The following is a 27,989-nucleotide window of genomic DNA, read 5'->3' as shown; positions in this document are numbered from 1 at the left end:
TATACTGACCAGCCCAAGTTCACTGATAATTTTGGCAGCAAAATGGCAGTGCAATTTCTGGCTATCTGTCTATCTATATCTTCCTGCTAGTCATTTGTACAGCTCCTTCCTTTATCTCTAGCTGTGTTTACACTCTGGTTTCATAATCAATGGAGACGTCGCCACCAGTGTCCTCTGTGCTGGCTGCCCTCCTGAAAACAAGGCATTGGGCAATGAGCAGCAGGTGGCCCGGGTGATGGTGAAGGGGTTGGTACTGCTGCCAGATAGCCTTATTTCCAATACATCTCAGAGAGATCTCTTGGTAAAGATTACCCTTCGGTTACCAAAAACAACGCCCACGATTTCTTGTTTTAATTGCTTCTGAGTTCTGTGGTGCAAAAAAGGTTCTGCACCTGCAGGAAAGGAAACAATAGCTCAAAGGACAATGTAGAGGTTCAGAGATTGAACAGTCCTTAGTCAGAAGCTCATGGATTTAATGAATATTTGGACAATTTCCACTCAGAGCTGTTTACGTAAAAATTATGGAAATATTGCCTGTAGACAGAAGTTGTGCTGCACAAGCAAAATGCCACCTTTAAGCATGTGGTGTTTCCGATTTCTTTATTAAACTGAGGCCTCTTGGACGTGGCTGTGGTTTGACTGACTTCTCCTTCCATTTTTGACTTGTGTGTGCATAAAGTACAGCATTTTTTTTTTGAGGAGCTGTGTGTAAGGATGATGGTGGCCTTCTATATTGCACATCTGTGCATGCAAATCTGGCAAAAAGAAACTGAAAGTAAGAAGATAGGCAGATTCTTTTATATTGATTGTCCATAGGTTGAAAGGAAATTGCGTCATAAGTTCTGTCTCTATCTTTGACCTGAGCTTCAAAGCTTGCTCTCATAACCTGAAAATGACCCCTTGACTTGTCCCCTCTCCAGTCCTGCTGAACCTAAATCTTTGCTTTGCTTCACTTGGCTTTGAAATTGCCTTGCCACACCTTGAGTACTTCCAGTTATTGCAAGTGCATTTTGATCAAGCTTTTACTTTAATAACATGAGGGCAGAATGGTGGTGTCTCCCACCTACAAGGTCAGGAACTTCAGTTTCCTTGGATCATCCATGATATTTCCCCAAGAATGGTTTTGACACTGTCTTCTTATTCCAAGATGTGCTGCAGCATTTCTTTCTCCCTCACTGAAGCCTTTTGCCAGGCAGTTTGAAAATCAGTAGCTTTTAAGATATCTCAAGTTTCAGGCAAAACCTGCTTGAAAACTGCAGCCTTGCCTTTTATTTCAGGGGGCGTTGTTAATTCTTGCAAATAGAGGAGGCTCTTGTGCCATTGCTTGAAAAGAAAAAAGTATCTATATTTTTCATTTCTGTTCCTCGGGAGTACTTAAAGCTCTGCAGAAAAAGACCTTGCTAACTTCCTGATGTGCTGGATGTGGAATTATTCTTAATTTGCAAGAGAGTTGTTTGAAAGGAGCTTGTATGTATGTTAGAAGCTTAGCAGCACAAGCATTCAGCATTTCTCTCCTATCTCCAGTCAAGCCTATCTGATTATGCTGTATGGGTGCATGCTGCACCGACAGTTTACAATTCCTCTTCCATATTCATCTTATCTTCCTAAAGATAGTGTCTGGAGATGTCAGCTCTGTGAGGAGAGGCTGATGAATTTATATCAGAAGAATCTTTTTGTCCAGAAGCTCTTCAACACACTGAACCTCCTTAAAATAGAAAATACCGGAGGAATATCAGCTTTGTCATGGCAGTGTCATTTGTCTTTAGTGCCTCAGTATTGCTTGATTGGGTTCAACCCTGGTATTTGTAGCAGAAAGCCTGAGTTGTCCATGCAAGACTCCTTCTGCCTCAGTTTTTAAAGTACTTATTGATACATTTTAGGGGATTCTTTGGCATTTCCAGCCAGATCAGTATTAAGTGTGAGTCCTCTCTTACTATGTAAGTAGTTGTTTTTCACTAAGAATGTAAGTATGATGGTCTGAAAACTTCAGTTCTGGAGTGGAGATTTGCCAGATGACTGTACTCTCTGTCTGGGTTTCGGGGACTTTTTTTTTTCCCCATTCATAGGATCTTCCCAGGGTAATTATAACCTAAAGACTTGAGCAAATGTTGTCAGTAAACTTTGCACATGTATTTAGCTGCTGCAGAGCAATTTCATGTTATCAGGGAGCAGGCATCATACAACAGCTTGAATCCACTGTCCTAAGAAAGCACAGAGATTGTTGCTTCTTTATTATTCCCAGTGCTTGACTCAAGTTTAACCTCCCAGGTTTGTTCCTCAAAACTGAGATGCTCCTGGAAATGTTGCTAAATCCAGAAGTTTGTTCCCATTGAGCTGGTGGTTAATCTTTGGGCAGTCTGCTTATTCCTTGTTTCCATCCTCCTGGATGCTGCATCCAGTTAAACACTTCTGTATGTTTCCCTGTCCCCCTATTTTTACATGTTGTCATTTTGTCTTATGGATGCAATGAATGGCAAGCTTGATATTTTAGTGTTGTATTACTGCCTATTTTAGTGTTGTATTACTGCCTATAGGTATTAAATCATTGGTTTGATTGTTTTTATAGATTGTTTCAATGGCATAACTTTAGGACGCAGTCAAGATAACAAAACCTTGTGCAAGGCACACCTCTTCAAATAATCCAAAGTGCTTTCCGTGGAGCAATGATTACTTTATCCTCAGAATAATCCAGAAATGAGAATTAAACCAGTTTTTTACAAGGGTTATAATTTCTGCTCAATGGACTTTGTAGACCTGCAGGTGCAGAAGCACCATTGAGATGAATCACTGGAGCCTTCTCTATTTTGCTTTAAGCCCAATATTGAATCCAGTAAGACAGATACCAGGACTCAGCACACAGTATTCTCCCTACTGCCCCTTTAGGGTGCTTGTTTTGCCACCTTCACCATTTTTTTGCTTATTTTGGAGGCTATCACCTGTTCAAGACAGAGAAGATCCATGGCAGAGTGGAGGAAAGTATGGCCTTGTGGTGGCTGGCAGGGCATGAGGGCAAAACAATGGGTGGCATTTTCATGGGCATCTGCACGATCCTGTTTCATGCCCTGTATGTAGTTTGCTGCGAGCTGTTTTATCCCCCCTGGAGCTCATTATAAAACATGCAAACAGTGTATAAAGCTGCATGAGGCATAATTTTGCACCTCTATGTGGATCCCAACACAACCCATCAAAAATTATTTCCTGTCATCCCTTTCTTGCATAGGATTGTACTTCAGCTCCAATAACTGGAGAGCTCTGGATCTGGCCAAGCAGGCTTCCTCGTTCCCACAGAAGATGGTTGTTTCTAAGACTGTTTTGTGTTGAATCCTCTGACCTAAATAAGTTTAAGGATCTGGACTACATAATTAGCACCCAATGCCAAGAAAAAAAAGAAAGCTGAACTCGAGCCACCATTCCCTGCTTTGCCAGGGCTGGTCTGTGTGTGGGGCTCTGCATCCTCTTGCATCCTTATGCTTTAAAGGCCATTCTTGTGTCCAGACGTCTCTGAGCCTGGCACGCTGGGGTACTCTGTAACTGGGAAGCTTTCAAAACTCCTTCCTGCGTGTCATTGTGCAGCTGGAAGCTAGGACGGCTTCCAGCTCACTGAAGACACTCTGACATTGTTCCCTCCTAATCCCCCTCCTCCTCGCAGAGTATGGTTTCTTGGGAGGCTCGCATGTTCCCTGGTTGGCTTCCTGCGCAGGAAGACAGGCAGCGGTTCATGGGAATAACGTAACCCCGAATCAACGATGAGCCAAGGCGGAGGGTGGCTGCATGGCGTGAGGGTGGTACGAGTGCTCGGCTCTGTGACGTGCGAGTGAGGATGCTTAGCTGGCTCATGGTGGCCCTTCATTTAGCTGCTTGCTGGCCTGCCGTCAGGAAGCACAAATGTTCATCGCGGCGGGGCTCCCAGGTTTCAGCAGGAAGAAATGCCGCCTCCCTCTCGACCCTGCTCGCTGTCGCTTGAGGAGCCATTTGCTGCTGGTTTGCTGTTTCTTTCTGTGTGCAGGTAGCCAGGGGAAATAAAAGCAGGTTAATGGGACAGGGAGGAGGGCGCTTTCTACTGAACCAGCCTTTTTTCTTCCCAAACCAAGGTATAAGGAGAGAGAGAGGACAAGGCACTGAGTATATAGATATATTCAAATGCCTTCACAGGAACACTTCCATGCAGGGATTTGACCTTGGAGGTTTGGATTGCATCATTTATAAGATGGTTGCTTTGAGGTCAACCCTCCTGATATCTGAAGGTGCTGTTCCAGAAGACTTCGTGCAGCTCTTGAGGCATTTGCAGGCTGAAGGAGACAGAGCAAATAAAGGACAAAAAGGAAATTTATTCTAGTTGAGTTCTCTCACCTTTTTCTGCCTTCTAGTGGGTCAGGAGCTCAGGTGAAGTGTGAACTTATCCTGCTACACCCAGCTGTGCTTCTGTTTGCTTTGCTTCTCTCCTGATGTTATCAGCCGTGGGTGTTTGGAACGCAAAAGGAGTTGATTTGAGGAGAGGGAAGCTGGGCTAGAATTAAAGCTGTGGTCTGAGGTGCGCAGAGGTGTGCTAGAGGGGCTCATACATGCAGTTTGATAGCTTGGTTTTTCTTTGAGGTATCTCCTGCTAATTATGACAACCTGTAAACAGCTTTACCCATGAGTCCCAGCCAGCTCAACTGGGATCCTGAAATCGGTGGCATATAGATATCTACTTTGCAGGGCTGGGCCCAAACCTTCAAGTATCACCTGTTCTGAATGTTCAAAAATGATGAAGATGGTATCTCAAAAAATAACAGGATTAATTCAGAGCTACATTTACAGATTTTGAAGACTGTGATGATCCATAATCTCACACCTTTTGCATTCATCCCTCGCAGCCATGACCCGTGGAAAAGGCTGTGTTCTGCCCTGAGAAAGTAAAGCTAAAATGGAAGGTGAGTTGGATGCTCACAGCCAGGTCCCAACATTGACCGAGCACATCCTGGTACAACTTGAAGGGCACAGCAGTTGGAGGCATATGTTGCTGCACCCCCTCCAGCTAACCCACATCCCTTTCGCATCTCACATCCTGTAGACAAAATGGGTGTTCCCCTTCTTGAAAGAGCATTTTGGAGCATTATTGTGTTGTGGGGGTGGGGGAGAGAGGAAAGCAAAAGCCCAATACCCTGGCTTTGCTGGCTTAGGAAATCAGGTGGTCTACCTGCCACATGAGAGATTTCTTCGGTGTGGAGCTGGTGGTGAGGTGGTTTGTGGCAATGTTGACTAATTGGTGATAGCAGTGTTTTTCTGCCGGGGAGGGAGTTTGATCCCAACAAAGTGTTGGCTGATCTTGTGGTGTTACCCAACTCCCTTTGCACGCTGTCTTCACATCTGCGCAGGCATGTGTCAGCCCTTCTTGCTCATCAGAAGAGGTTGTCTCTCCAGCTCTGTCTGTCTTGCTATGTGTCAGGGCAACAAACATTTATTTGGATGTTATATGCCTGAACAGAAATTCCACCGCAGTTACTGTGTATGCACACGGATAATGGCTTCTTACAAGGCTGGGGAAAAAGCTGGGTTACCTTTTTCTTTCATAAAGTAGCAACTGGTATTAAATAACTTGGGTTTCTCTATGTAGGCAGAAGGTATGCAACTTACTGCTAAATGGCCTGTGTCTGCCCGTTTCTTCCATGTCATCTGCCATACTTCGTGTTGGCGAGAGGTTTCATAGTTATTGTCCCTCTGCTCTTTGGGGCTATAGGAAGAGATGACCCAGCCCAGGACCCTCTCTTTGCAGTGAAAGGGGGAGCATCTGCTGAGGATCTGCTCCAGTGGTTGCCCAACCTCTTTTTCTGTTCATCCTGACTATAAATTGTGGTTCAGTCCTAACAGTACAGGTTTTGCCTGAACCATTTGTGCTTTTCTCTGGAAAGGAAAAGGAAATTCTCCTTTTGCTTATTTCTTATACTCTGCTTTCCTGTGAAAGCTGTCCTTCACATTTTTCTATGTGGTTGTGTCATAAGGCATTACGTATGTTGTCACGTCGTGCTCCCCTAAAAGAGGAAGGGGTGACTGCTACCTTTTCTTGTTTGTAGCCTTCCCTCCCCAAGCATGCCTCTTTCCTCATCCTCCCATGTCGCTATGTGCTCATTCCCATGAGCGTCACTATCTCAGGTGGGATTGCCCAAGTTCACGTGTGGCCAGGGAGCTTAGCTTCGTTGCCTCCCTGAGCACCCTGGAGACTTGATAACAGGTTGGCTTTGCTCTACGGTGTCACCCAGAGACACATCATGCTTCTCCACTCTGTTAGGAGTTAGTTTTTCTTGTCTTCAGCTGATTCCCTTGAGGATGGTGCTGTTTCACGGTGACCTTGTTGAGAATGAGATACCAGATTAAAATCTTGCACTCGGCTTTTTTCTTCATTGAAGTGCTGGTGAATGCTGCTGTACCTGCTTTCTTTTCATAATCTGTGACATATCTGGTGTCTTCCTGAGTACTGAGGTTTGACGCATGGGGGGGATGATTTTCTTCATCGTGTTGTATGTATATGCCATAGTAAAATTATCATTTGAATAGTATTTGATTGTTTAAACTACTGCAAGACTGGTGAGCGTCCAAGGGTTCGTAGGCAGCTCTGCTGTAGGGCAAAGCTTCAGATACCTGGTTAGCACCATGCTGGGAGAGCAACTAGCCTGGTCGGGAGGACAAGCAGCTTCTGAGATGCTGCTCTGTGGACTTCCCTTCATCAGGAGAAGGTGTGGAGGCTTTCTTTGTCCATAGATATCCTGGCCACCTGGATTGCAAACCAAAATCAGTGCCATCAAGAGCAATAAAACCACTCTGCTTGGCCAAGGCGAATGGTGAGGGAAATTGATCCTTGGCTTAGAAAGGAGATAGGGCTTGGAGGAAGAGGTCCTGAGTTTAGTCATGGAGGAATAAATAAGAAAACAAACAATCACCTTTTGATGCACATGGTCTGGGAAGAAATGCTGGAGTTATCCCCTATTAGAAATCGAATAAACTCTATTAACCTTTCTTACACTGCTAGGACTTGCATAGTCAGGAACTTCCCTCCTCCTCTCCCCACTTACACGAGCACAGAGGCTGTGACTGTGTCGTGGGTGCTGTTTTCCTCTTTCCTCTACAAAGCAAAAAAGACCTTTTTTGCCTAACCAAGAGAGATAAGAGAACTTCCTCTTACTAAATCCTGTGGCAATGCAATCCCAACCACATAATATCCGACTGAATTTCAGCACGTGGAGACATCTGCCTTTGGCAATTTTTAATTTTTATTAGAGAGTCAGCATTTCTCCTCTCCGAATGTGAATCCTAGTAACCCCTAAGACGTCTGGCTGGATCTCTGCCTGCGCAGGGTTACTTCAGTTCGGGGAGTTCACGCTGCCCGCAGCGCGTGGCAGTCTGCATCCACTCACAGGCAAAGCGCCTTAAACATCTGCCCTGCTCACGCTGTGTAGCACGAATAAGAAGGAGGTGAGAATTATGTGTTTAACAAAATCTCTTTTTCATGGCTGTTTGAAAGGCCCTAAAGATTTATTTTGGTTTTTTTTTTTTTTTTAATCCCCAACAAGCTCACAGCCTTTTAAAATTAGAAGAATTTGGGATTTTGCTTTTTTTCCCACCTGTGTCCTGTCTAAAGGAAAACCTTTGGTAACAGAGCTGACACAGCACAATCATGCTTGTTGGCCCTTGTTATACATCCGGTGAAACAGATACGATAAGTCCTCTTTGCTTTACACCTTGAACCTTGCTTTAGGGCTTAGTGGATACTAGCAGGCTGGCTAAAGAAAATTCCTCCGTAGACACAGCACTCTGCAATTTGTCTCATGGTAATTTCTATAACTTTCTATAGTAACTGGTTATGTGCCTGTGTGCGCGCTGTATACTGTGACAGTTGTGGCAGTTTGCAGGCATCTGTGTTTAATGAAAGCTGTCTAATTGAATTAATGTCCCTTTCTGTCTTCCCAGCCTGTGTAATTCCTTAGGTGCTCTGCTTTGAGTTTGAAGTTTTAATTGTTTCTTTCTTTTTTTTTTAAATAGCATATAGCCTTTTAAGAATAAGCTGTTGCTCTTCAGTCTTTGGGGATTTATTTGTCATGCTTTCAGAAAGAGGCAGCCTAAAACTTCTGCTGCTTGACTGGGTCTTGCTGAGAAAACAACCATGGTGCTTCCCGTTGCTGTCCTGTGTTAGTAAGGTGGCACAGGTCAGACACCAGGTTTTTCCCAACCTCCACCACCGTAATTAATCCTCTACAAACCAGTGTTTGCAAATTGCAATCAAAATTATAGCTAGAAACTATTTGGCCACATTAAAAAAAAAAAGTGTCGTGGGGGGCACTGCTTTAAAAATCAGAGCAATTATCTAAATCACGAAGAGTAAATGTTGAAGTAATGAATAATGAATTAATGCTTTCCTTAAATCTGAAGTAGAAGCCATGTACACTATGAAATTAACACATGCATATGCTTTCATGCACTGTAAAATGTCTAAGTGAGGTGTTAAGAAGTGAAGTGGTCTAAGAGAACAAAGCTATGGCCTGGGACTGTAGCCACCATGGCTCTGTCCCATCACTCCCTGATGTGATGTTGGACAAGTGTTGTCACTTCTCTGCAGCTTCAGATGTATTCTTGTCACTGCTTAAGCAGCACACATTTCGGACATCCTCCCACTAGCTGCTTCTTACTCTTTCTCAATGCCCCGCACTGATCCAGGTTAATCTAGCAGCTTCTTGTCTGCCAAGTAAATTGGCTTCACTTAAACAGCTGCTGAATGTGGCTTGCTGAACGGGAGCGGTGACTGCTCAAACCTCTTTATCTGAAATTGCAAGAGAAAGGCAAACTGTGCCCTGGCTTCATGTGTTGGGGCAGCACCACTTGCCACCTTTGAAAAGCATGTGGAAGTCCACAGAGAATAGCATATGCAGACCCCAACTTTAAAATACACAAGCAGAAGAGCTGCTGTGTGATGGGGACGTGGTACGGGGAAAAGTGCACCAGGTCGTCACCTCTGGTGTCTGGTTGACTCTGCTGCCTGTCCAGGGAGATGGAAAATCTGTCACGCAGCAGTCCAAAGAGGGTGGATGTGGCTGGCGTGGTTGTGGTGCCGGCGCTGGGAGCAGGGTGCCTGGGTAGTGCTGTTGTGTTTCAGCACGATGCTGCTTTGCCTGATGAGGTCCAGCCACGCCGCATGATTCCTTATCAGATTGGAGCACTTGGAGACTGACACTGCGGCACTTTTTTTTTTTTTATTGTTCTGACAAATGCAGTGGTTCTATTTGTCATAAATAAGTGGGCAAAGTCATGACTTGCTCCTGTGTACAGTACTCAGCTGCAGGGAAGCACTAGTATGTGTCCCATTGTAAACAGGCTTTTTTTGCAGTCACTAACTGAAAGATAGTTAATCCACCTTTGTAACAGCACCCATTATTGCCAGTGACATAAGCTTCTGTGTATGTACCCACATGACACTTGATTTGAAACTTGTTATTCCACAATTTAAAACTTTCAGTGATAGCTTCTGTGATATAAACTTCAGATTTCTCCTCTTCTGTAGAATAAATAGGTCATTTTAATGATGTTCCTGATAATATTTCTTCTGATCTCAAAGTCATGAGATACTAGACAAAAAGGCTACTGTGATAAGTGAATGTAAAATAACTGTGCTATTTTCTAAGTACATGTTAGAACAAGGGGAAAACCTTCTGCTAGGCCTGCTTCATGGGAGCTGTTAACATGGCACATTAGTAAACCCATGCCAGAAAATGCCACGCTGGTTAGAAGCTCAAATAAAGGATTAGTCGTGCCCTGCCTCTCCCATTCCTGAGGTGTGACTGACATGATTGTGGTTTCATGGTGGGCAAGACATTACTTCTGTAGTGTCTTTTGGTCAAAAGTTTCGCAACTGTGTGTAACCTTCCATGAAGAGCAGCTTCAAACTTGACAGCAGCTTACAGCTCAGAAAGCTTGGAAACCACCACATGAGACAATTATATGGACGATGGGGACATCCCATTAAGTGAGATGAGAGTTGGGGGAAAAGCAGGGAAGCTGTTTGGCTTCTTTACTATGTGTCTCCCTCTGTCCTCTGAAGAACCTGGCACAAGCTGTTGGTGGGGCAGGAAAAAGAAAACATTACTTGACCCATCTATCTAGTCAAATACACTTATTCCTATGTCAACAAAGACTCTTGTGGTAGCGTGTATTTGCTACACAGAGTAATTATCCTTTATGATGGGCAATAAGCTGTTAGGCACTGTAACAGTACATAATCTGGGGAAGTGGCTGCTGTGGCAGATGGTAGCCCTGCAGTCCAGAAGATCCTGGAGAAACATGGCTGGGCCAACAGAAGCCTTATGAAGTTCAACAAGAGTTCCAGCACTGCAGGTAAAATAACCCTTTGCTTTAGTGCAAGTGGGCAATTGGCTGGTTTGGGATCTTCAGAATAGATGCGAGAAGCAGCTTCCTCGCTCAGAGGTTGATGCAGCACTGGAAGAAGTTTTCTCGAAGCCATCGAGTCTTAGTATGTTGGGAGTTTAAGACTCAGCTGGGTTAAGCCACATCTGATCTCACCATAGTCCCATGTTGAGGGGGGTGTTGCATCAGACAGTCTCTTTTGACCAACGTTTCTGTGTTTGTGGTTCTGTTGTGCTCCTGGAAACAATCACCCAGGATCTGGTTGGTGGAGGATTCTTCTCTTTACCACACACAGTCTCTAGGAATTTTCTGGGATGCAGCAGGAAAAGTGAATGGTAGCAGGCTGTAGTCTGTTCTGCAATATCTGCTGCATACTTTTCTTTCTGAGTGATCTGTCCCTTCTGCTGAGTATAGCTCTGCTGGAAAACTCTGCCAGCAAACAGAGCAGAGGCTGGTTTGAGGGCCGGAGTTGGCATGGAGAGTGCAGACTCAGCCGGTTTTTCTGACTTTGAGAATCGAGGAAGGATTACATTCTCTCCCAGATTAGAGTTGCAGCTATGTGATGCATCCCCTGGAGGTTTAAATCAAAACCTTTCCATGTTATTCTGATACTCAGAGCAAGGGTATATGAGGTTGTGGGTTTTGGCTAACTGGAGGTTTCAGCTTCATGTAGCCCCTATCACACTTCAGAGTCATTATTAGAATAAAAAAAAAGAACTGGACTGCTAGAAAGACTGTCTGGTTCGCTATTTAGGTTAAAGTTACATAAATGGCACTCCAAATTCCCCATAAGCTAAATTTGCTATTCTAATGCAGTATTATGTGATGTAGATGAAGCCATTAGGTTACTGTTGTAATTAGCTCTTGGAAAGGAGGTTTTTAACTTCTTAAACTTATGTGACAGGCAGTTTTCTTATCTGATTTGTACTTTCTGTGGGCTCTTGGAGATGCAACCTCAGTATTGGCTGATTGTTATTTTCTGACTATGGTATTCTTTGCATGTCTGGTGGCCTAAGAGTGTATAACTTTGTTTAGGCTGATGCTTTATGGCTTGACATCAAATCCACTTGTCAGTATCCTTACTCAGTTGTCTTCAGCGGCATCTCTGACAGTTAAAGGCTCAGGTTCATGCAAGATGAAGAACTACCATCTTCACTGATATGTGAAACTCAGGCTTTCTTCCTCTGCTCCCTCTGGCCCACTTCTTTTCATAGTTTTCCATTTGGTTACTTCACATTTTGGAATGTGTAGTAGACTTCAGTTGTATGAGGATGGTGGGATATTCATATTCCTTCAAAGCTTAGGTACCAAATTGTTCTGTTTTCTGTAATCTTCCAGTGGGCTAGCCAACTGACAGTTTTGAGGAAGCGTCATCTGCTGTGGCCTTTCCTTCACCATATGGTATAGATGGTATAAAGAGAATGACCAGGCTGTTGGTGGTGGATCCTGCCACCATTCTTGTTTGTGGTGCAGTAGATGGCTGTGCTGAGTGACACGCTCAGCTCTGACATACAAACTTGATAGCGTTAGGCTAGGCCTGTGCTGGAGACTTTTGCTGGAGTAGTAATGCAAGAATGTTACCTGGTCAAACCACCTTTTTTTAACCTCTCATGGTGACAAGGCCTCAGTCCCTTTGGCAAAGTCTCTTCTTTGTCCTTAGACACCTGCCCCTTGCCCTTGCAAGGGCACTGCAGCATCAAGGTCTTGTCACCAGCTTTCTGAGCTCCACTCTAGAAACACGGTTGAGCTGGCTTTTAGCCATGTGGTGGTGGGAAGTCCTTAGAACATACAGGCTGTCTGCTAATACAGTTTCTACTTTGTCTACCTGTTGTAATGATGCACTTCATTTTATCCTTTCTGTCAAAATGTCTTTGAATTTGTAAGACAACATAAGCTACTTGTGGGAAAGCCATAGAGAAAGTACATTTGACCAAAGTACTGCTCTTGATTTCTCCCGTCCTCCTTTCCCCTTATTGCATTGCCTCTCTTCAGCAAGTTTATAGCATCTCTCCGAGCGCCTCTTGTATACACTTTCCTATTTTAATCTCTGATGTTTGACCTCTTCCACCATTTAAACAATTCCACTTTGGCATGAAGTCTTTTGCAGAAGATGCTCCAATGAAACGCACAATTGCTGTGGCGCTCTGCCAGTGTCTTCAAATTAGTAGCCAACTTTTGAGGGTCAGTCTCTTTAAAAGCATACCGTAAAAGACTTTGAAGTTCTGTATCCAGGTTTATCCAGGAAGCTTCAATACTCTTTGTGTAATATCAGGCTGAATTTTACCGATGTTCAGATGCCACCAGCTGATTGGGGTTCTCCTGCCACCAAATTATAGCTTTATTCTAGGGCTTGTGTTTATCAAAATGATCTGGCTTCCACTGTATTTCTTTATAAGGTTTTTAACTGGGCAAACACATTTCTCTGGGAGGAGGATGTGCATGTATGACAAGGTAAACTTGCATTAAATTTCTGAGAATGAACAGGAACACTTGAAGAGTTTTTGTGTAAGAGCTTGATAGCATATGGTTCACATACTTGATGAAGAAACTGTTTTGAATAGCATTTTATTGCTTTCCAAGTTCAAGTCTATTTTGCAGGGACACAAAAGTAAATTCTTCAAGTAGAGTCCCTGTTAATCACTTTGCATCTCAAACACTCACAATTTTATTGGTAGCTTTGTTCTTCATGTCAGAATGATAGTGTGGTGGTGTGCCCTTTCCCAAACATGCCCACTTGATTTAATTGAGGACTACTCAGTTTTTCGATTGCTGCAGTAGGGCAGGATTGAGTTGGAGAAAGTGCCATTTCTGGAACTGAGAAGCTCTACCCCAGCAGAGAATGATTCAGAAAATCCAGAAAAAGAGCCAAATGCCAGAGACCTTTACACCATAGCATAATGCCTATATTTGGAAGCTGTAAGTCACCTTTGATTTTTATGAGCTTCTAAATTTTAGTTTTCAGTCTTGGTCTACTCTCTTTTGCTGGACAGATTTGAATAATTCAGGGCAAGTTAAATAGCTTGACTCTGTCCAGTTTTAATGACTCAGAAGAAATCAATGTTGCTGCAAACACAACACTCTTTGTGAGCCTCTCTCTTGCTGCAGTTATATGGAAACGGGTGTCCTTTGAAAAGTAAATAAATAAAGAAATATACCCCAAAACAACAACAACAAAAACCCAAACAAAAAAAACCCCACAAAACCCTAAGATTGTGGACGTTATACAGAGCATTTTCCACAATTTCAAAAGCACTGGACATAAGATGAACCAGTTTGAAGGAAGATGTTATTACTCTTCGCTAAATATAGTAAAAAGTGCAATATGGAAGAAGGGAAATACCTTTTATCATGATATAAATTAAACTAAAAGGCAAGTCCCTCCTTTTTTTAATACAAGCAACTGGTTTTGGTTTTTTGTCTGTCAGAAGTGAGTTTAAACAACTCATGGGTGTTTTTTTGTGAGTAAATATAACTGTCATCAGATTATTTCAACAGCCCCCCCTGCCCCCTGCTCCTTTGGAATAGTATTCTCTTCTGCTGCCTGAATCATCATGTAGTGAAGTCTTTGGCTCAGGAGTGTTCAGTGAAGGAGTAGGTGGAAGTGGTGACAGAGAAGCCTCCTGGATTGTCACCCTGAGTTTTGAATTATGTTGGGAGTTAAGCTGCATTGTCACTGCCTGTGCCTGCTCCCCCTTAGTAGACTTATGCAGACAACGTTGCTGCATTCAGTATAATTTAATATAAGTATTTGATTTGCTGCTTCTTTATTCATTAGGCTACTACTTTGTAATCATTATGTTACTGGCAGTCTCAGGCCTTCCGTGGTTTCATGTCATGTGTTTGGGAATTTGGGGGTTATTTTCAGCTGCCTAGTCTATTTTAAACTCTCTTTTAAAATAAAAAAAAAAAAAATATCAACAAATAATGAGTTAGAACAGATTGATCCTTTTGAGCCATTTGTCTAATTAACCTTTGCCTCTCAGGACTCAGCTTTGGTTCTGTTCAATCAAGTGCGATATATCTCAGCCCTTAATAACTAGCATTTCTTCTGAGGACCTTGGAAGTCTTCCATGATGCTTAGTTTTCTAACAGCTGCCACTCTTTTGGCATTGCACCAGTTTGCAAAGAGAGAGTTGGAGACGGATAGGAAAGAATAATAAGAGGACAGCAAAAGAAAAGGCCATAGGATGGCCTATAACTTAGCAAACAAAGCATTTCTAGTAAGTGCAGTTAGCTCTGGGCTCGTGTCTTTAGTACTCTGTACCCCAAATTGAGATGGGATAGCAAATCTGAATGAACATAGTAATGAATGAGGGTATTTATGTGCACATGCATGCTGCATGCACTGAAAAGGATGCCCCTTCTGCACTTCCTCTGGTTTAAAAGTTTGAGGGAATCTTCAGAAAGGGTGACTTTATGCAAGTGGAAATGAGTAGATGATGACCAGTCTCCTTCCCTGAAAAAGAATTAGGCCTGAGATGTGATCCTCTATGTGGAGGAGAAGGTAAATAGGATGCTTCCCTTATCCTCTTAATTCTCTCTGTGATAGGAATGTCCAGAATTTGCAGAAGTGTCCAGCTGAACATCAGTGCCTCACAACAAAGGAGACACCTTTTCTGAGTAGATGGACAAGAAAAGCATGATCTTGCTTTAAAGTCACAGAGTCTGAGAGTTTTGAGCAGCTCTTGTCTTCACTGTGCATGACCTGCTCTCCTTACTGACACAGGAGATGTCCATATGCACAGCAGCATGGCTTTCATCCCTTTGGAAAGAGCTTGGAATGGGTGTTCCCAGGGAGGAGGTCAAAAAGGCTTCCAGGTCTCATTATATGTGGGCATTCATGCTTTCTGCTAGTGGTTGTGGTTTTGGTCATTTGGTGAGCGTGTCTTGCTCCCAGAGTGCTAGGAAGAAGTCTGCTGTTCTTCCAACCTCCTCTTTTGCGCTCATGCATTGGGAATACACAGAGTCCAGGGTTTATGAATCATGGTTCTGTTTCTGCAGTGACATAGCTGTGCTGAAACCACAGCATCAGTTGAACATAAATCAGCCCCTCGATGCATAGTTCATAGGTCCTGTAAAATGATGGCTTTGCTGCAGATGTAGGAAAGATAACAGTGAGGAGAGAACTGTGTGTGACAGAGGACTCAGAGAGCATCCTTGGACCCAGCGGACTGCTGAAATGGAAAAAGAAAGGAGTGAACTCTATTAGTTGCCTCCCGCCTGTTAGCTTGGGTAATGCTGATGTTTCCCCCTTCAGCTCTCAGTAGTAACCATCCATAATTCGTGTTCTCCCCCTTTTAGTTCCATTACAGTTTGCTTTCTCCCCATGATGAATACTCCACTCACTCACATCATGTAATAGGATCTGCGAATGGAAATGTCGGGGGAACAGTGTTTGTGCAGCCTGTGCTACACCACCAATTTGCTTGATGGATTTCAGCTTCTTTGCTCCTTCCATTTACTCCTGGTTCCCTTCCCAGCTGCAGAGCCTTGATGTGCTTTCTTGATTTCAAAGCATTCTGCAGGAAAATCAATGATGGCTAGACATCGAAGAACAGCTGCTTTCATCTGAACTGGGAAACTGCAAAGTATTATCCCTACATAGATTTTTATATATATATATATATATAAGCTCTCTCTCTATATATATAGAGCTTATATATATTTATATAGATATATATAAGCTTATAAAATTATATATAAAACTTAGACTAGCTTTTAATATATAAGTATATATAATGTATTTATATAAATACATAATATAATATGGAGATATATTAAAAGTAAATAGAAATATATTTTTATAGGGAAATGGATCTCCCTAGTTTTATCCTAATTTCTACTTACCATAGATATATTTTTTCCTGAGAATCTTCCAAATGATTTTATTGTGTCATTAGCTGGCAGCTAGTCCCAAAGCAATATGGCCTGGTATTCCCATCCAAGCCTGTCAGCTTACTTCATAAGCTCTCTGGTGGCTTCCAGCAGCCGTTAAGACGTGGCGACGGATGCGATTTTTCCTTCCATTTAAGGAGTGATTGAGAAGACGCAGATGCTTTTAGTAGAAAAGGAGAAACCAATTTTATTTCCTTGTCAGACTTTGTAGGGGAAGACGGAGGAAGTTTATGAGGCTGAAAGTCGTTAAGTGTGCTTTTTTTTCTTTCTTTCTTTCTTTCTTTCTTTCTTCCGTCAGCTTTTGTTTTTACCAGCGTTTGAGTGAACAGGGTCCTGGGGGGGAAAAGACAGCTTTGTAAATGGGATATGCTGGCAAAAATGAGACTGCTTTTCACAGTGCCTGCATTGATGAACGTACGAAAGGTTCCTTCTTCATTGTAGAGGCATCCCATTTAGGTGACCATTTGCCCCAGTTGGTGTGGGCAGTCGCAAGGAGGGAGCAGTGCAGGTTGCTTTGTAGCCCCCTTAGGAATGGAGCTTGATGGTTCTCAGGGACCTGCTCCTCAGTTATCTCAGCCTATGAAGCCTGGTCTGCAGTGCTGTGGGTGGGAGATTACCTTGCACAAAGGAAGGAGAAAGAATGGCAATCATTACTGAGTGGGCAGGGTCAAGAATCTAAGCCTCAGGTCTCATTAGGCATTAGCAGCAAGGGACAACTCCGAACACATTAGTGGCAGCTCTAGATTTGAAACAACCAAACCAAAACAAAAAAACCACAAAAACACTACCCTAAGTACCCCCCACCATCATTTGCTTAAGCAGCAAGATACATATTCTTCTATGTTTGTCATATTTTGGCTGATCTTTCCCCACTCTCCCAAAGCAGCATGTTTGCCTAAGTTTCTGCCTGTGCTTAAAACAATTAGAAAACAGTTAATGAAAGCCCTTAACCTCAGACAGCTGGCTGCAGTGGGGGCACACCGCAGCCCTCACAGTGAACACGTACTCGTGATGTCCACTTCCCCATCCTTATTGTTGCTCACCCTCTCATCTGGCAAACGCCAAAGGAAAATTAGGGGCTGCAATGTGAATGGTGATGAAACGGTGTGTGCCCTTTCGGTAGGAGAACTGGAGACTGAGGTCAGATATGGGCAGAGCAAGCAGCTGATGGGGAGTACTCCCTCCCAGGTAGCAGGGAGTATTAGCACAGCTCAGCTGCATTTCTTTTTTGTTGCCTTTTTTCTTCCAACTCTTATGTTTCATGCACATCTCTTAAAGCACAACTGATTTACGAGTAAGATTTGTTTGTGTAGATACACAAACACAGTTTTAGCATACAAATTTAATGGCCCAAGGGGTCTTGTCCTGTTCTTTTTGTTAACTAACCCCAGTATGAATCTGTTGTCAAGCACTTCTGTTACATGCATGCATTGTCTACTCTTGGATATGTAAGTCACCCATAAAACTTAACCATGGGCCATAACATAGCTATGGCAACTTATCTCAATAACAAAGGCGAAAAGTTTAAGGACCAGAAGGGTTAGAGAAGGGAACGATTTAATAATGCTCAAAATAACGCTTTGGAGTTGAGTAGTTTTTGTACAGGCTATTTATAATAATGTCTGTGAGTCTATCTGAAGCATGATTCAGTACAGCTGTATTCTGAAAAGGGAGCCAGAAAAATGAAGAGAAGTCAAATGGCATTTCTTCATGTTGTTAACTTTAGTCAGGCTTATGCACTGACTAATAGAAAGCATGAGGCTTTGGAAAAAACTCAGGCCCCAAGCAAAGATGTAGAAGTTTACAAAGCAAAGGCAGTGCTGGCTGGGGAGCTCTGCTCTTCCAAGCTGAGGAGGGAGGCTGGATGCTGGGAAAGAAAAAAACAAAGCAGTAGTAAATCCAGCTGTGCTGGCATGCCTGAAGACTTGGCTAATGTGGTGTGGAGAACCAGGAGTGACAGCCTCCAGTCGGGGTCTTGTTACTCTGTCTTCAGAGCCGCCCTGCATTGCAACACCTGTCCCCTTCTGCAGGACGCCATCAAGAGGCCAAGTGTTTGCTTAAACACTTTGCTGTCTCTCTGATCACCAGACTTAACGCTTCACGTTTTCTTCTTCTTTCCATTTTTTCCCCAGATTACTGGGTTCTGCACTGTATGAGAACCTCAGCTCCATTCCAGGCTCAGCTCAGCAGATGCAGGTCACTGCACTCACTGATGCAGGGCTCTGTTCTGGAGACTTTCTCCCTTGCTAGTGGCAGCCAAGTGGCTTCTGTCCATATTGGCTGCAAGTCCAGTGCTGTGCAAGGATGATCTAGAAACTGACTGTAGTCCTAAATCTTCTCTAGTCCTATCCTAGAGCACCCTTCAAGCTGGTTTGGGGGAATCAGCTTCTCTTCCTCAGGTGAAGAGCTCAGGTGCATTCTGCATGGATGGATCTTGGACCTGCTTTGCATAGTGGATTCTGTCTATCCCATCTGCCTTGGTGCAGAACTGTAAGTTCTCTGGTGTGCAGGCAGATGACCCTGCAGTCATTCTTAAGAAGGCCCTGACACCTCCTATTGCAAGAGCAGATGGGATTTTGTGGGCAATGAGAACTCAAGCTGGGAAGTAACACACAGTGCAAGTAAAACACAGTGATGGCTCATGTTGAATAGGAACACAACAACTAGCAAGGGACCTATCAACAAGTTTGTTGTACCACAAAATGGTGCTAACAAGGCTTAAATTATTCCTGGGTAGGTGGGATTAGAGAGAGGAACATGATACTATCTGTTTTCAAGTAAGAAGACTTCAAGGAAAGGATTGCAACACTACTCTGAGGAGCAGAGATGTGCTGTGGCTGTAGACATTCATTCAGCACCCTGACTCATTTTCTGAAAATCAAAAGGAATTCCCTTAGAGGAGAACATCGTGCGTCACCTACGGCCAAAAGAAGAGAGAGTTGTGTTTCCTTGACAGCACATCATGTTTGCATATTTTTACTGCTGGAGGAGAGTCCTTCATCCTGATCACTGCATGTTTTCAAGTATTTTGAGTGTTTCTGGTGTGCCAGGATGTTAATTTCAATAGCTGTCAGTGAGTAATTTTAATAGGGTTTCAGCTACAAACAGCGCTATTTCCTTCAAGTCTATATAGTTACTTGCATTACAGGTTTCTTACCAGTATACTTTAAAGCTGGTAAACTAGAGCAGGTGCTTCAGTAACCAAAAGGTTTCCTCAGGAAATACAATTTTCTGCAGCATATTAATGAGTTAGTGTTCACGTACCACAGGTGAGGTTGAAAATGTGTAGTATATAAAGAGAGTACATAAGTGTTGTATTGTAGACAGCAAGACCTGGGGCTTCAGCATTGACTTTTGGTAACTCTCTTTGCATTTCTATGTTATTAAGAGTTCCTCCCCTCATGCCCTCTTTCACCCCCCCCCCCCATCTTTCTCTTAGTCAGTGGGTAGCTATATTCCCTTCTACTTGGAAATCTTGGCAAATCCATAAGCTACAAACAGCATACATATAATAGCTAGGAGCTGCTTTCAGTGTTTGTAGGATTGCTGATGTAGTGCCTAAATAAACAGCCTGATTTTCTTTTTTCAAAGCGTCAATCCCCACGCAAAGCAGCACCCTTGAAAGAAGCTGCATTTCCAAGCTGATATTGCATAAAGTAGCACATATAAGTGTTGCTTGGAATTGCTGGAAGAAATAGCAGTAAATAACTGGCTATCAAGAGCAATTTTCCAGGTAGTGGGCTGTAATCCAATGGGCAGAGACACCATGTGTGGTGCTCCAAGGAAAGAAGTGACTTGCAGATGGTTGCATAAAGGCTGATATTTACATTTGTTGATTCCTTCTTACTCCAAAAAAATACCTGGTGTCACCTGAGGAGAAAAAATTGCAGTACTGAGCAAACATTGATCTCTGTGAATTTGTAACAGTAGAGGGAAGTATTTTTCACACCAAGAGTGAAACCAACGTTGTTGCAAATCATCTAACAACATTGAATGCAGATTTGCCTCTGCCCCTGCATATGTGGTATCTCTGCAGGAAGTAAACGTTCTGTATGGGTTCTTCACCTCTGAACAAGAGTACAGCTTTCCTGTAAATATCACAGAATCACAAAATGTTAGGGATTGGAAGGGACCTCAAAAGATCATCCAGTCCAATCCCCCTGCTGGAGCAGGAACACCCAGATGAGGTTACACAGCAGCGTGTCCAGGCAGGCTTTGAATTGCTGCAGAGGAGGAGACTCCACAACCTCCCTGGGCAGCCTGTTCCAGTGCTCCGTCATGCTCACGGTGAAGACATTTCTTCTCAAATTTAAATGGAACCTCCTGTGTTACAGTTTATACCCATTGCCTCTTGTCTTGTCATTGGCTGTCACCAAGAAGAGCCTGGATGAGATAAAGTAAAAAGATTCCTGCTCCCTGTTTTATTACTTGCTTCTGTGTGACCTGGTATACTTTGTTTTAAATAAAAGCATACCAGTTGAAGGAGTTCTAGTGGGGCTTCACTAGTGTAAAGGAGAAGAAGGATGGGTTTGTACAGTAAGATTATGATCTCTAATGGAAACAGTACTTGCATTTGGGACACTCTACATCTTTCTTCTGCAGCTATTGTCAGATAATCCACAGTTAACATTCTAGAGATAAATCTGACAATTGGTAGAAGCATCAGGAGCCTTGATTGATAAATGCTACCTTTTGATGATGGAGTCATTGAAGAGTCTCTGGTTTCAAAAGGAAAGCGACAAAAGTAATTTGCATAACTAAACCCACGTTGTTGTAGAGCTTTCAGAAGGGAATAGCAAAGTGTTAAATTTTACTATGTACACACTATGAAGCAACCTTTGCAAAACCCCAGCTGGCTGTGAGCATCCTGGATGCCTCCTCATGCATGTTAGAGTACCTGCCTCTTGCTCATCCTGCATTTCTCCAAAGTGTACTGCATCAGAGGTGGGTCATCCAAAACTAGGAGGTGAGCCCTGAATTTGTGACCTTGCTTGTGGCTGCACTGCTACTGCCTACGTTATTTCAAATACTTCATTCTCCAAGATGTATCAGGCCAGGCTCCAGCATTGCACACAACACTGCAGTGGTTTTAAATAGAGGTGCCTTCTTTGCTCAGTTCCCCTCCTGCTTTTATTTTGCTTTCTGGCACAATTGCAATCAAAATGATGTTTAAAAAAGACCTTTATATTGGCTTTGTGCTTTCCCTATGTTCCTTCCAGTGGAGCTGAATGCTTGTATGCAGTCTAGTGTGTTTATCAAACAGTAACAGAAAACCATGCGTGCCCTGCTACTGTAGTGGTTGGGCTTTAATGGAATACCTTTTTTTTTTAATCCCTGATTATCCTGTTGTTTTCTGAACCATCTCCATGCTCTCTTAGTTAAGAGTACCCTCTATAGACTAGAAATGTATGGTCTGGGGCTGTTTTACAGTTCATTGGATATAGACTTTTTATGATGCTTTGAAGACATCTGAAAACTAGAAGTACATTAAAGTGAAAGCACATTTGTGTTTAGGCATTAGGCTGTGAGTACTTTTAGTGGAAACCATTGTAACACAGTAGAAGGACAGGAGTAAAACTATGTTTTGCCAGCTGCTGGATGTACATAATTAATGCATCAGATGTCGGTGGACAATGAAGAATTATGCAACATAGCTCTGAGGCTTTGAAAGGCTAATAAAACTTCTTGTAGTACATGGCAAATATCTTTTGGCAGACTTCTGTAATGACTATTTGCCCAGTCTTAAATACAAGCTTTTAACTATACTGGCTCTTTGCTGTGTCTTTCTAGACTCATGAGAGTAATTTAAACAATATTTATATGCATAGTTTTATTCTTCTGCTTCCACACAAGTGTTTTTGTATCTCTGGGCAAAGGAATTTATCCTCTAGAGTCCAAGGGCAATATATTAAGCAACTGGTTTTAAGACAGGGTAAGGAAGGTGGGCAATTGGAGTTGTACTACTGGTCTACTCCATGGCTAAAAAGCTTGCCAGCTTTCTGCAAGCCTGACTTGGAGCAGCGTAGCATGACAGCAGCTTCTGCCCTTGTGGGAGGACATAGGGGATGATACCAGCATAGGCAGGTTGAACGGCCTTGTGGAAGTGAGGTCCCTCTCTCCTTTCATTGATCACATGGTGAATTTAAATAATAGCTGCTGTTAGGCACCAAAGCCATAGAGAGCTGTCCTGGTTTCAACTGGAATAGAGTTGATTTTCTTCCTAGTAGCTGGTATAGTGCTGTGTTTTCAGTTTAGGATGAGAATAACATGGATAACACGTTGATGGTTTAGTTGTTACTGAGTATTCAAAAACTTTTCAGCTTCTCGCTCTGTGGCAGGTGCACAAGAACTTGGGAGGGGGCACAGCCAGGACAGCTGACCCAAACTGGCCAAAGGGATATTCCATACCATCTAACATCATGCTGGCAATGCTCTGCCAGTACTTTTCAGGTTCCTACCTGTCCTGTGAGGATGCCACAAGATCTTTTTCTGACATTCCTTAGCATGGAAAGGATTGAGCTTTTGTGCTACATGAGGACGTACAAATAACAGAAGTTGAAGGAGAATAAGGATTATTTGTTAGTGTCTCTTCATCCTGCTTTCCAAGAGTCACACATGTTTCATTTCTATCTTCCTCAAATTTCTTGAGCTGGGTTGTCATTGTACCTCATATATAATATTGTAAATCTCTGGGAGTGACTATTGTGGGACTTATGGAAACCTGTTGATTTTGAAGAACAAAGCTGACTAAAAATGACAGACATGTTTAGGGTCATTCTCTGTGTTTGTCATTCAGAAGATCCTTCATTGTTAATTTAGGGTATTAAAAATGTAACAATTAATACAGTTTCTCTGTGAGGTGAGTTCAGATGTGCTTATAAGTCTTAAACCAGAAAATCTGTTTGGGACAGCTAAATTGAAGAAAATAGAGTAACACTGCTTCTCTCTTGCTTTAGTTTATTATATCCTGAGCACTTTTTCTATCCGCACATCTGTAGACTCTTATTTTTTGTGAGATGAAAATATAAAAAGAGAGTTTCAGTTCTGCTCTTGCATGTGTTTCTGGAATGCTTGCAATGGAGTGATTAATTCTCTTTTTTCTCTCTGTTTTTTGTTACAGTATCAAGCTTTTGGCTGTGCAGGAGCTGGTTGATAGAGAAGCACTGGAAAAGGTATTTAAAAATATTTCAAATACTACTATCCTAATGCATTTAAGCTCTTAAAGCCCTCTGTGTTAGCAGAGCTTCCAAACTTCATGGAAAATCATGCAGCATAAACCAGGAAACCTTTCTAGCTACACAGTACATGAAGTCAGAGGGGCGATGTTTTGTCCAAGCTGAGCGCATGCTTTTGGTGTTTTCTGATTTTCACGGAGGGTTTGGGGTAAGCAATCATAGAATCATAGAATGCTAGGGATTGGAAGGGACCTCCAAAGATCATCCAGTCCAATCCCCCTGCCGGAGCAGGAACACCTAGATGAGGCTACACAGGAACGTGTCCAGGCAGGTTTTGAATGTCTCCAGACTTCAGCTTTCCTGAAATTAGTTCCTTGCTGACAGCTAGGATAAGTAGATGATTTGAACGAGCAATGATGAATGAAGCAGAAAGAGTGTCTGAGGGGCCACTTTTGAACATCCAGCTCAGGAGAATGGCAGGAAGTGCCTTGGAAGAAATGCAGTTTAATTTAGTGATGAGAGGATCAAAGCAGCGAGCTACTCGACATCAGCCCTAACAACACCAGCCGAGTGTATGGTGCATGTTAGTCTGAGCAGTTCTGTCTACCTTGTGCAGGCATAGGCCTGCCGTTAAGCCTGGCTTTCCAGGGAGCTGAGGGATGTGCTGTCCATGTCTGTCCCACGGATGGTGGGGTTTGCAAACAGCCCACGCTCAGTGTTGTGAGTGGCAGAGAGGAGCAGTTGTGTGGAGCTGATGGCAATGTGGTCCTGCTCAGGGGGTGCACACCCCTGGTCCAGCGTGCAAGACCCCATCAGTTTAGCCAAGGTGCTGGCACCTCGGCTGCCTGAGGTCCCATCTGTGGAGCTGCAAAACCAGTAGCCACAAAAGGCTCGAGAATTTGTAAATAACAACACCTGGTGTTTCTCCTCAGCCAAGGGTACTGCAAACACAGCAGTGCACTATGGATCATTTCCTTCTGCATGAAGAACCAAACGTCATATTTATTGTTTTATGATTTTTGCCGGCCTGGAGGCTAGGGCTGGACTCCCAGTGCCCATGCTGGGACTGGTGGGTTCTAGTGGTGTTCCACACCAGCTCTTTCAGCTACAGAGGGTCAAGGAGCCAGCTGGGAGGCAGCATGGAAATATGGGAGACTGGGTAGGATGCAAAGAAAACAACTGAATTCAGAGCCCTGCTGAGAAAACTGCCACCTTATGGCAGTCATTGAGCTGACCCAAGCAGCCTCTCTGTGGCTGGGAGTAACCCGGCAAGCCTGGAGATGGAAGGAGGAGACCTTCTGCTTTGAGCACACCCTGTCTGTGCAAAGGAAAAGGTCCTGCAGTGCTGTGTTAAAGCTGCATCTGTACTCTAGAAATACTGGGTAAAATGAAATTCAGCAGCACCGGCTTCAGCTTTGTGCTTTGCCACTGACTGGAGATGCATTTCACAGAGGTCCTGTGTACAACACAGTTAATTCAAGACGGGCATCTCTCCATTGGCTTTAGGGAACTCTGACTTTGACCCAAAGAGGTGGATTTTGTTAAAAGGCGGCAACAGAGGACTAGAAAGGTGGTACTATAGTTCTTCTGCATGCGAAGACGACACAGTTCTCAACCACTTGTTGTGCAAAATAGGTTAATATTCACAAATTGTTGTTTGCAGCAGTTGGCTTATCTGGCAACTCATACCTTGTACCCTTCTCATGTTTCTGTCAGACTTGCACCTCCCTTTGGCCCAAGGCCTCCTAAAACATGGCTTGGCAAGGGCGAGTGACCTCAGCCTGGTGGGAATGGCTGTTTGAGGCATTGTCTGGAGCTGTGCAGGAAGCTCTTCAGAAAGGCTCAGCTTCAGAAAAATGATCTTTCCAAATTGAGCTCTCTGAATATTTGATATCTGCTTTCATACAATGCCAAGCTTTAGGAATTTAAACGGCCTGTTTAGCCCTCTGGAAAATAACAGGGTGGAATTATGTAAGTTCAAAGAAATTTGCTGCCTTTATTTTTTAAATACAGGAGGGGGAAAAAAGTAGACTAGAACAAAATCCCTTGTCCCGGCTGCTTGCAGTGTCTAGTTTTGAGAACACGTGCTGAGTTTTGTTCCCATCAATCACTGTTTATCTCAATTATATTGCAGGAATACAAAATATTATTAAATTGTAATGTTTTAATATTCATCACAAGATTGATTTTTCTGGTTTTCCAAAGGAAATTTTCTTTAAGATAGCTATGGACATGATTACCTTAAAGTGTTTTCCATGTAGGACACTTTCTAGTCTGTCATAGATGATTTTTAACTTTCATAACCTTATTATTTCTAAAATTCAGTGCTCAACTTTGAAAGTGTTGTTAGGTATTTTTGATACTTGCATGGAAACCCGGAGTGAGTAGAAGCATGCTGGTGAACAGCAGTGTCCCCTGAGAACACTTATGGGGACACACAAATCTTTGTGCTGCAGACTAGCTCCATTAAATCAAATCACACTGAAGTCATGTGCGCTGGTAGTGAGTCCCTTGAGAACCAGGCCCTTGACACAGTATCATAAAATTATCTGCAAAACACCATTTACTGACACCTTTTTGAAACGGCATGGTGACCTAAGAGGCGAGGCACATGAAGCAGCAAGCTGTTGGAGCCTCCCGCAGCTTGCTGACAGGCTGGGAACACTTGTTGAACTATTGGGGTCTTAAGAAGATGGCAACCCACCACAGGTATGTCGTGGAAAGCTTTGCCCTTGCGTAGCAGAGCAATGCTATGCTTCAAAAGCTGCACATCAGTTCTTTACTGATTGCTTACAGCAAAGAGGTTTAATGCCTTTCAGCTATCTCAGATACTTTATTATCTTTAAATGTTTTTCATGCATTGACCATTGAAAATAAATTGGTCACACCATGAGAAGCTTTGTGTTTAATTTCCTAAACCCTAGCGTTTTGGCAAATTTGTCCAAAACGACCCTTTAAACCAAAGATCTACTACACTTCACTGCATTTATGTCTCGGGTTGCTGAGACAGAAGGAATGACTGACTGGGTTTAATTGCAGCTCGTCCTGGCTTAGGGCAAGCTTGTCTAACCCTTGGATGCAGCTCATCAGCTGGTTTGCTTCTCTGGGGTGCTGGGGGCACCTATAAGCACTGCAAAAGAGGGGTGCTGCTTGACGACCTGGACTGCACCACCCCACTTGCTGTCATTGAGAGAAATGGGAAAACAGTAGTTTATCTTGGTGAAATAGGGCCAGGTCACGTAAGAGGAACAAGAGTCTTTACCTGAAGAAAATCCTGGATCAGAGACTGGCTTGTTTGTGTTTGTTTTGGCCGTAGCCTATCCAACACATTCCCACAGGAACTCCACGTGAGCAGTCTCACTGGCAGCTTAATGCTAAGCACGTGCTTACACGGATTTTGGCTTACCTTGAACCTTCCCATCGATCTGTTTATTTCTCTCTCCCTCCTCTCTGAGCTTGCCCTGGCTGCTGCGGGCTCGTGTTGCTGGTGTGCCTTTGCCTCAGAAGACCTGCTGCCATTTGCCAGGGGCAGTGATAGACACGAGATGCCAAGTGAGGGCTTGAGATGGTGACAGCCTTGTCCCCATGAGGATTCAAGGCCACTCATGCTTTAGAAAGAAGCATCTCAGGCACGCAGGTTTGTTGGCGCCATGTCTTGTATGAAGCATCTCTTCCTCTTCCGGAAGCACAGCTCTGGGAGACACCCCCAGGGACTCTCCTGCCCCTGTGTGTTTCTGAGTAGTTTACGTGATCTAATTTTGGGAAGTCCTTAATTGAAGAACTCTACTTGGCAAGTGTTAATTGTATTCATTTGGGGAAGGGGAAAGAATCATTATCCTGAGGAACATGCTGTTTTTATAGTTTAAAAATAAATCTGTTTAAGTAATTAGCAGATTGAACTGCCTAGCCAGTGACATTTCACATTGGTTGCTGTTTTAGCATTTAAACCTGAAGTCCTTTTCCATAGGCAGCAAGTATGCCAAAACAATTGTTCTAATTGGTGCTTGATGCCAGTAGGATGTGCAGGAAGAGTCATCCATATTGTAAGAAAAATAAAAATATTCTTTATATTCTGTTAAATGTTCCACCTGAGCCTTTCAGGTATTAACACGGGCTCTTGAGCTCATTTCTCCTTCAGAGGTTGGTTACTGAGGGAAATTATCATAAATAATTTGTATAACAATGTTATATTAGGTAACTCCCTGACAGCTTTTTATAAGGTAAGCTTGCTTTGGGAACAAGCAACAGTAACCCATTAGTTTCCTATTTATGTATTAATAATCAAGGGCAGCTGCTGTTACTCAAGAGGAGAAAGGACTGTCCACTTGACTCCAAAGACAGAACAGTTTGTCATCTCACCTGGGTAATGCAAATCGCTTAATTCTGATCAGCAGTTTGTGAAAATGTGGGGTTCTTCTGCAAAGTGATGCTTGTTCTGCTTGAATTTGGAAGTGATCTGTTTGCACTGTCATGAGAGATACGCTGGGTGGGCTGAAGCACGGTAGGAGTTGAAGTGACAATTGTGATTTT

General features: G+C 43.2%; 1 protein-coding gene across 1 annotated transcript in view; it reads left to right on the top strand.

Moving 5' to 3' along the window:
* The window catches only part of EEPD1 (endonuclease/exonuclease/phosphatase family domain containing 1), a gene marked incomplete at its 5' end in the record, with an annotated part of 64,761 nt that overhangs the window by 11,910 nt on the left and 24,862 nt on the right, over positions 1-27,989 (top strand). Inside the window, one exon of the mRNA XM_080339302.1 lies at positions 23,405-23,456. Coding sequence (XP_080195428.1) covers positions 23,405-23,456 — 52 coding nt within the window. The remainder of the gene's footprint in view (positions 1-23,404; positions 23,457-27,989) is intronic.

This window comes from Nesoenas mayeri (genome assembly GCF_963082525.1).
Source record: "Nesoenas mayeri genome assembly, chromosome: 2".
NCBI classification, from domain to species: Eukaryota; Metazoa; Chordata; class Aves; order Columbiformes; family Columbidae; genus Nesoenas; species Nesoenas mayeri.
Note: the sequence above shows the minus strand (reverse complement) of the source record. Positions and strands in the feature narration are given on the sequence as shown.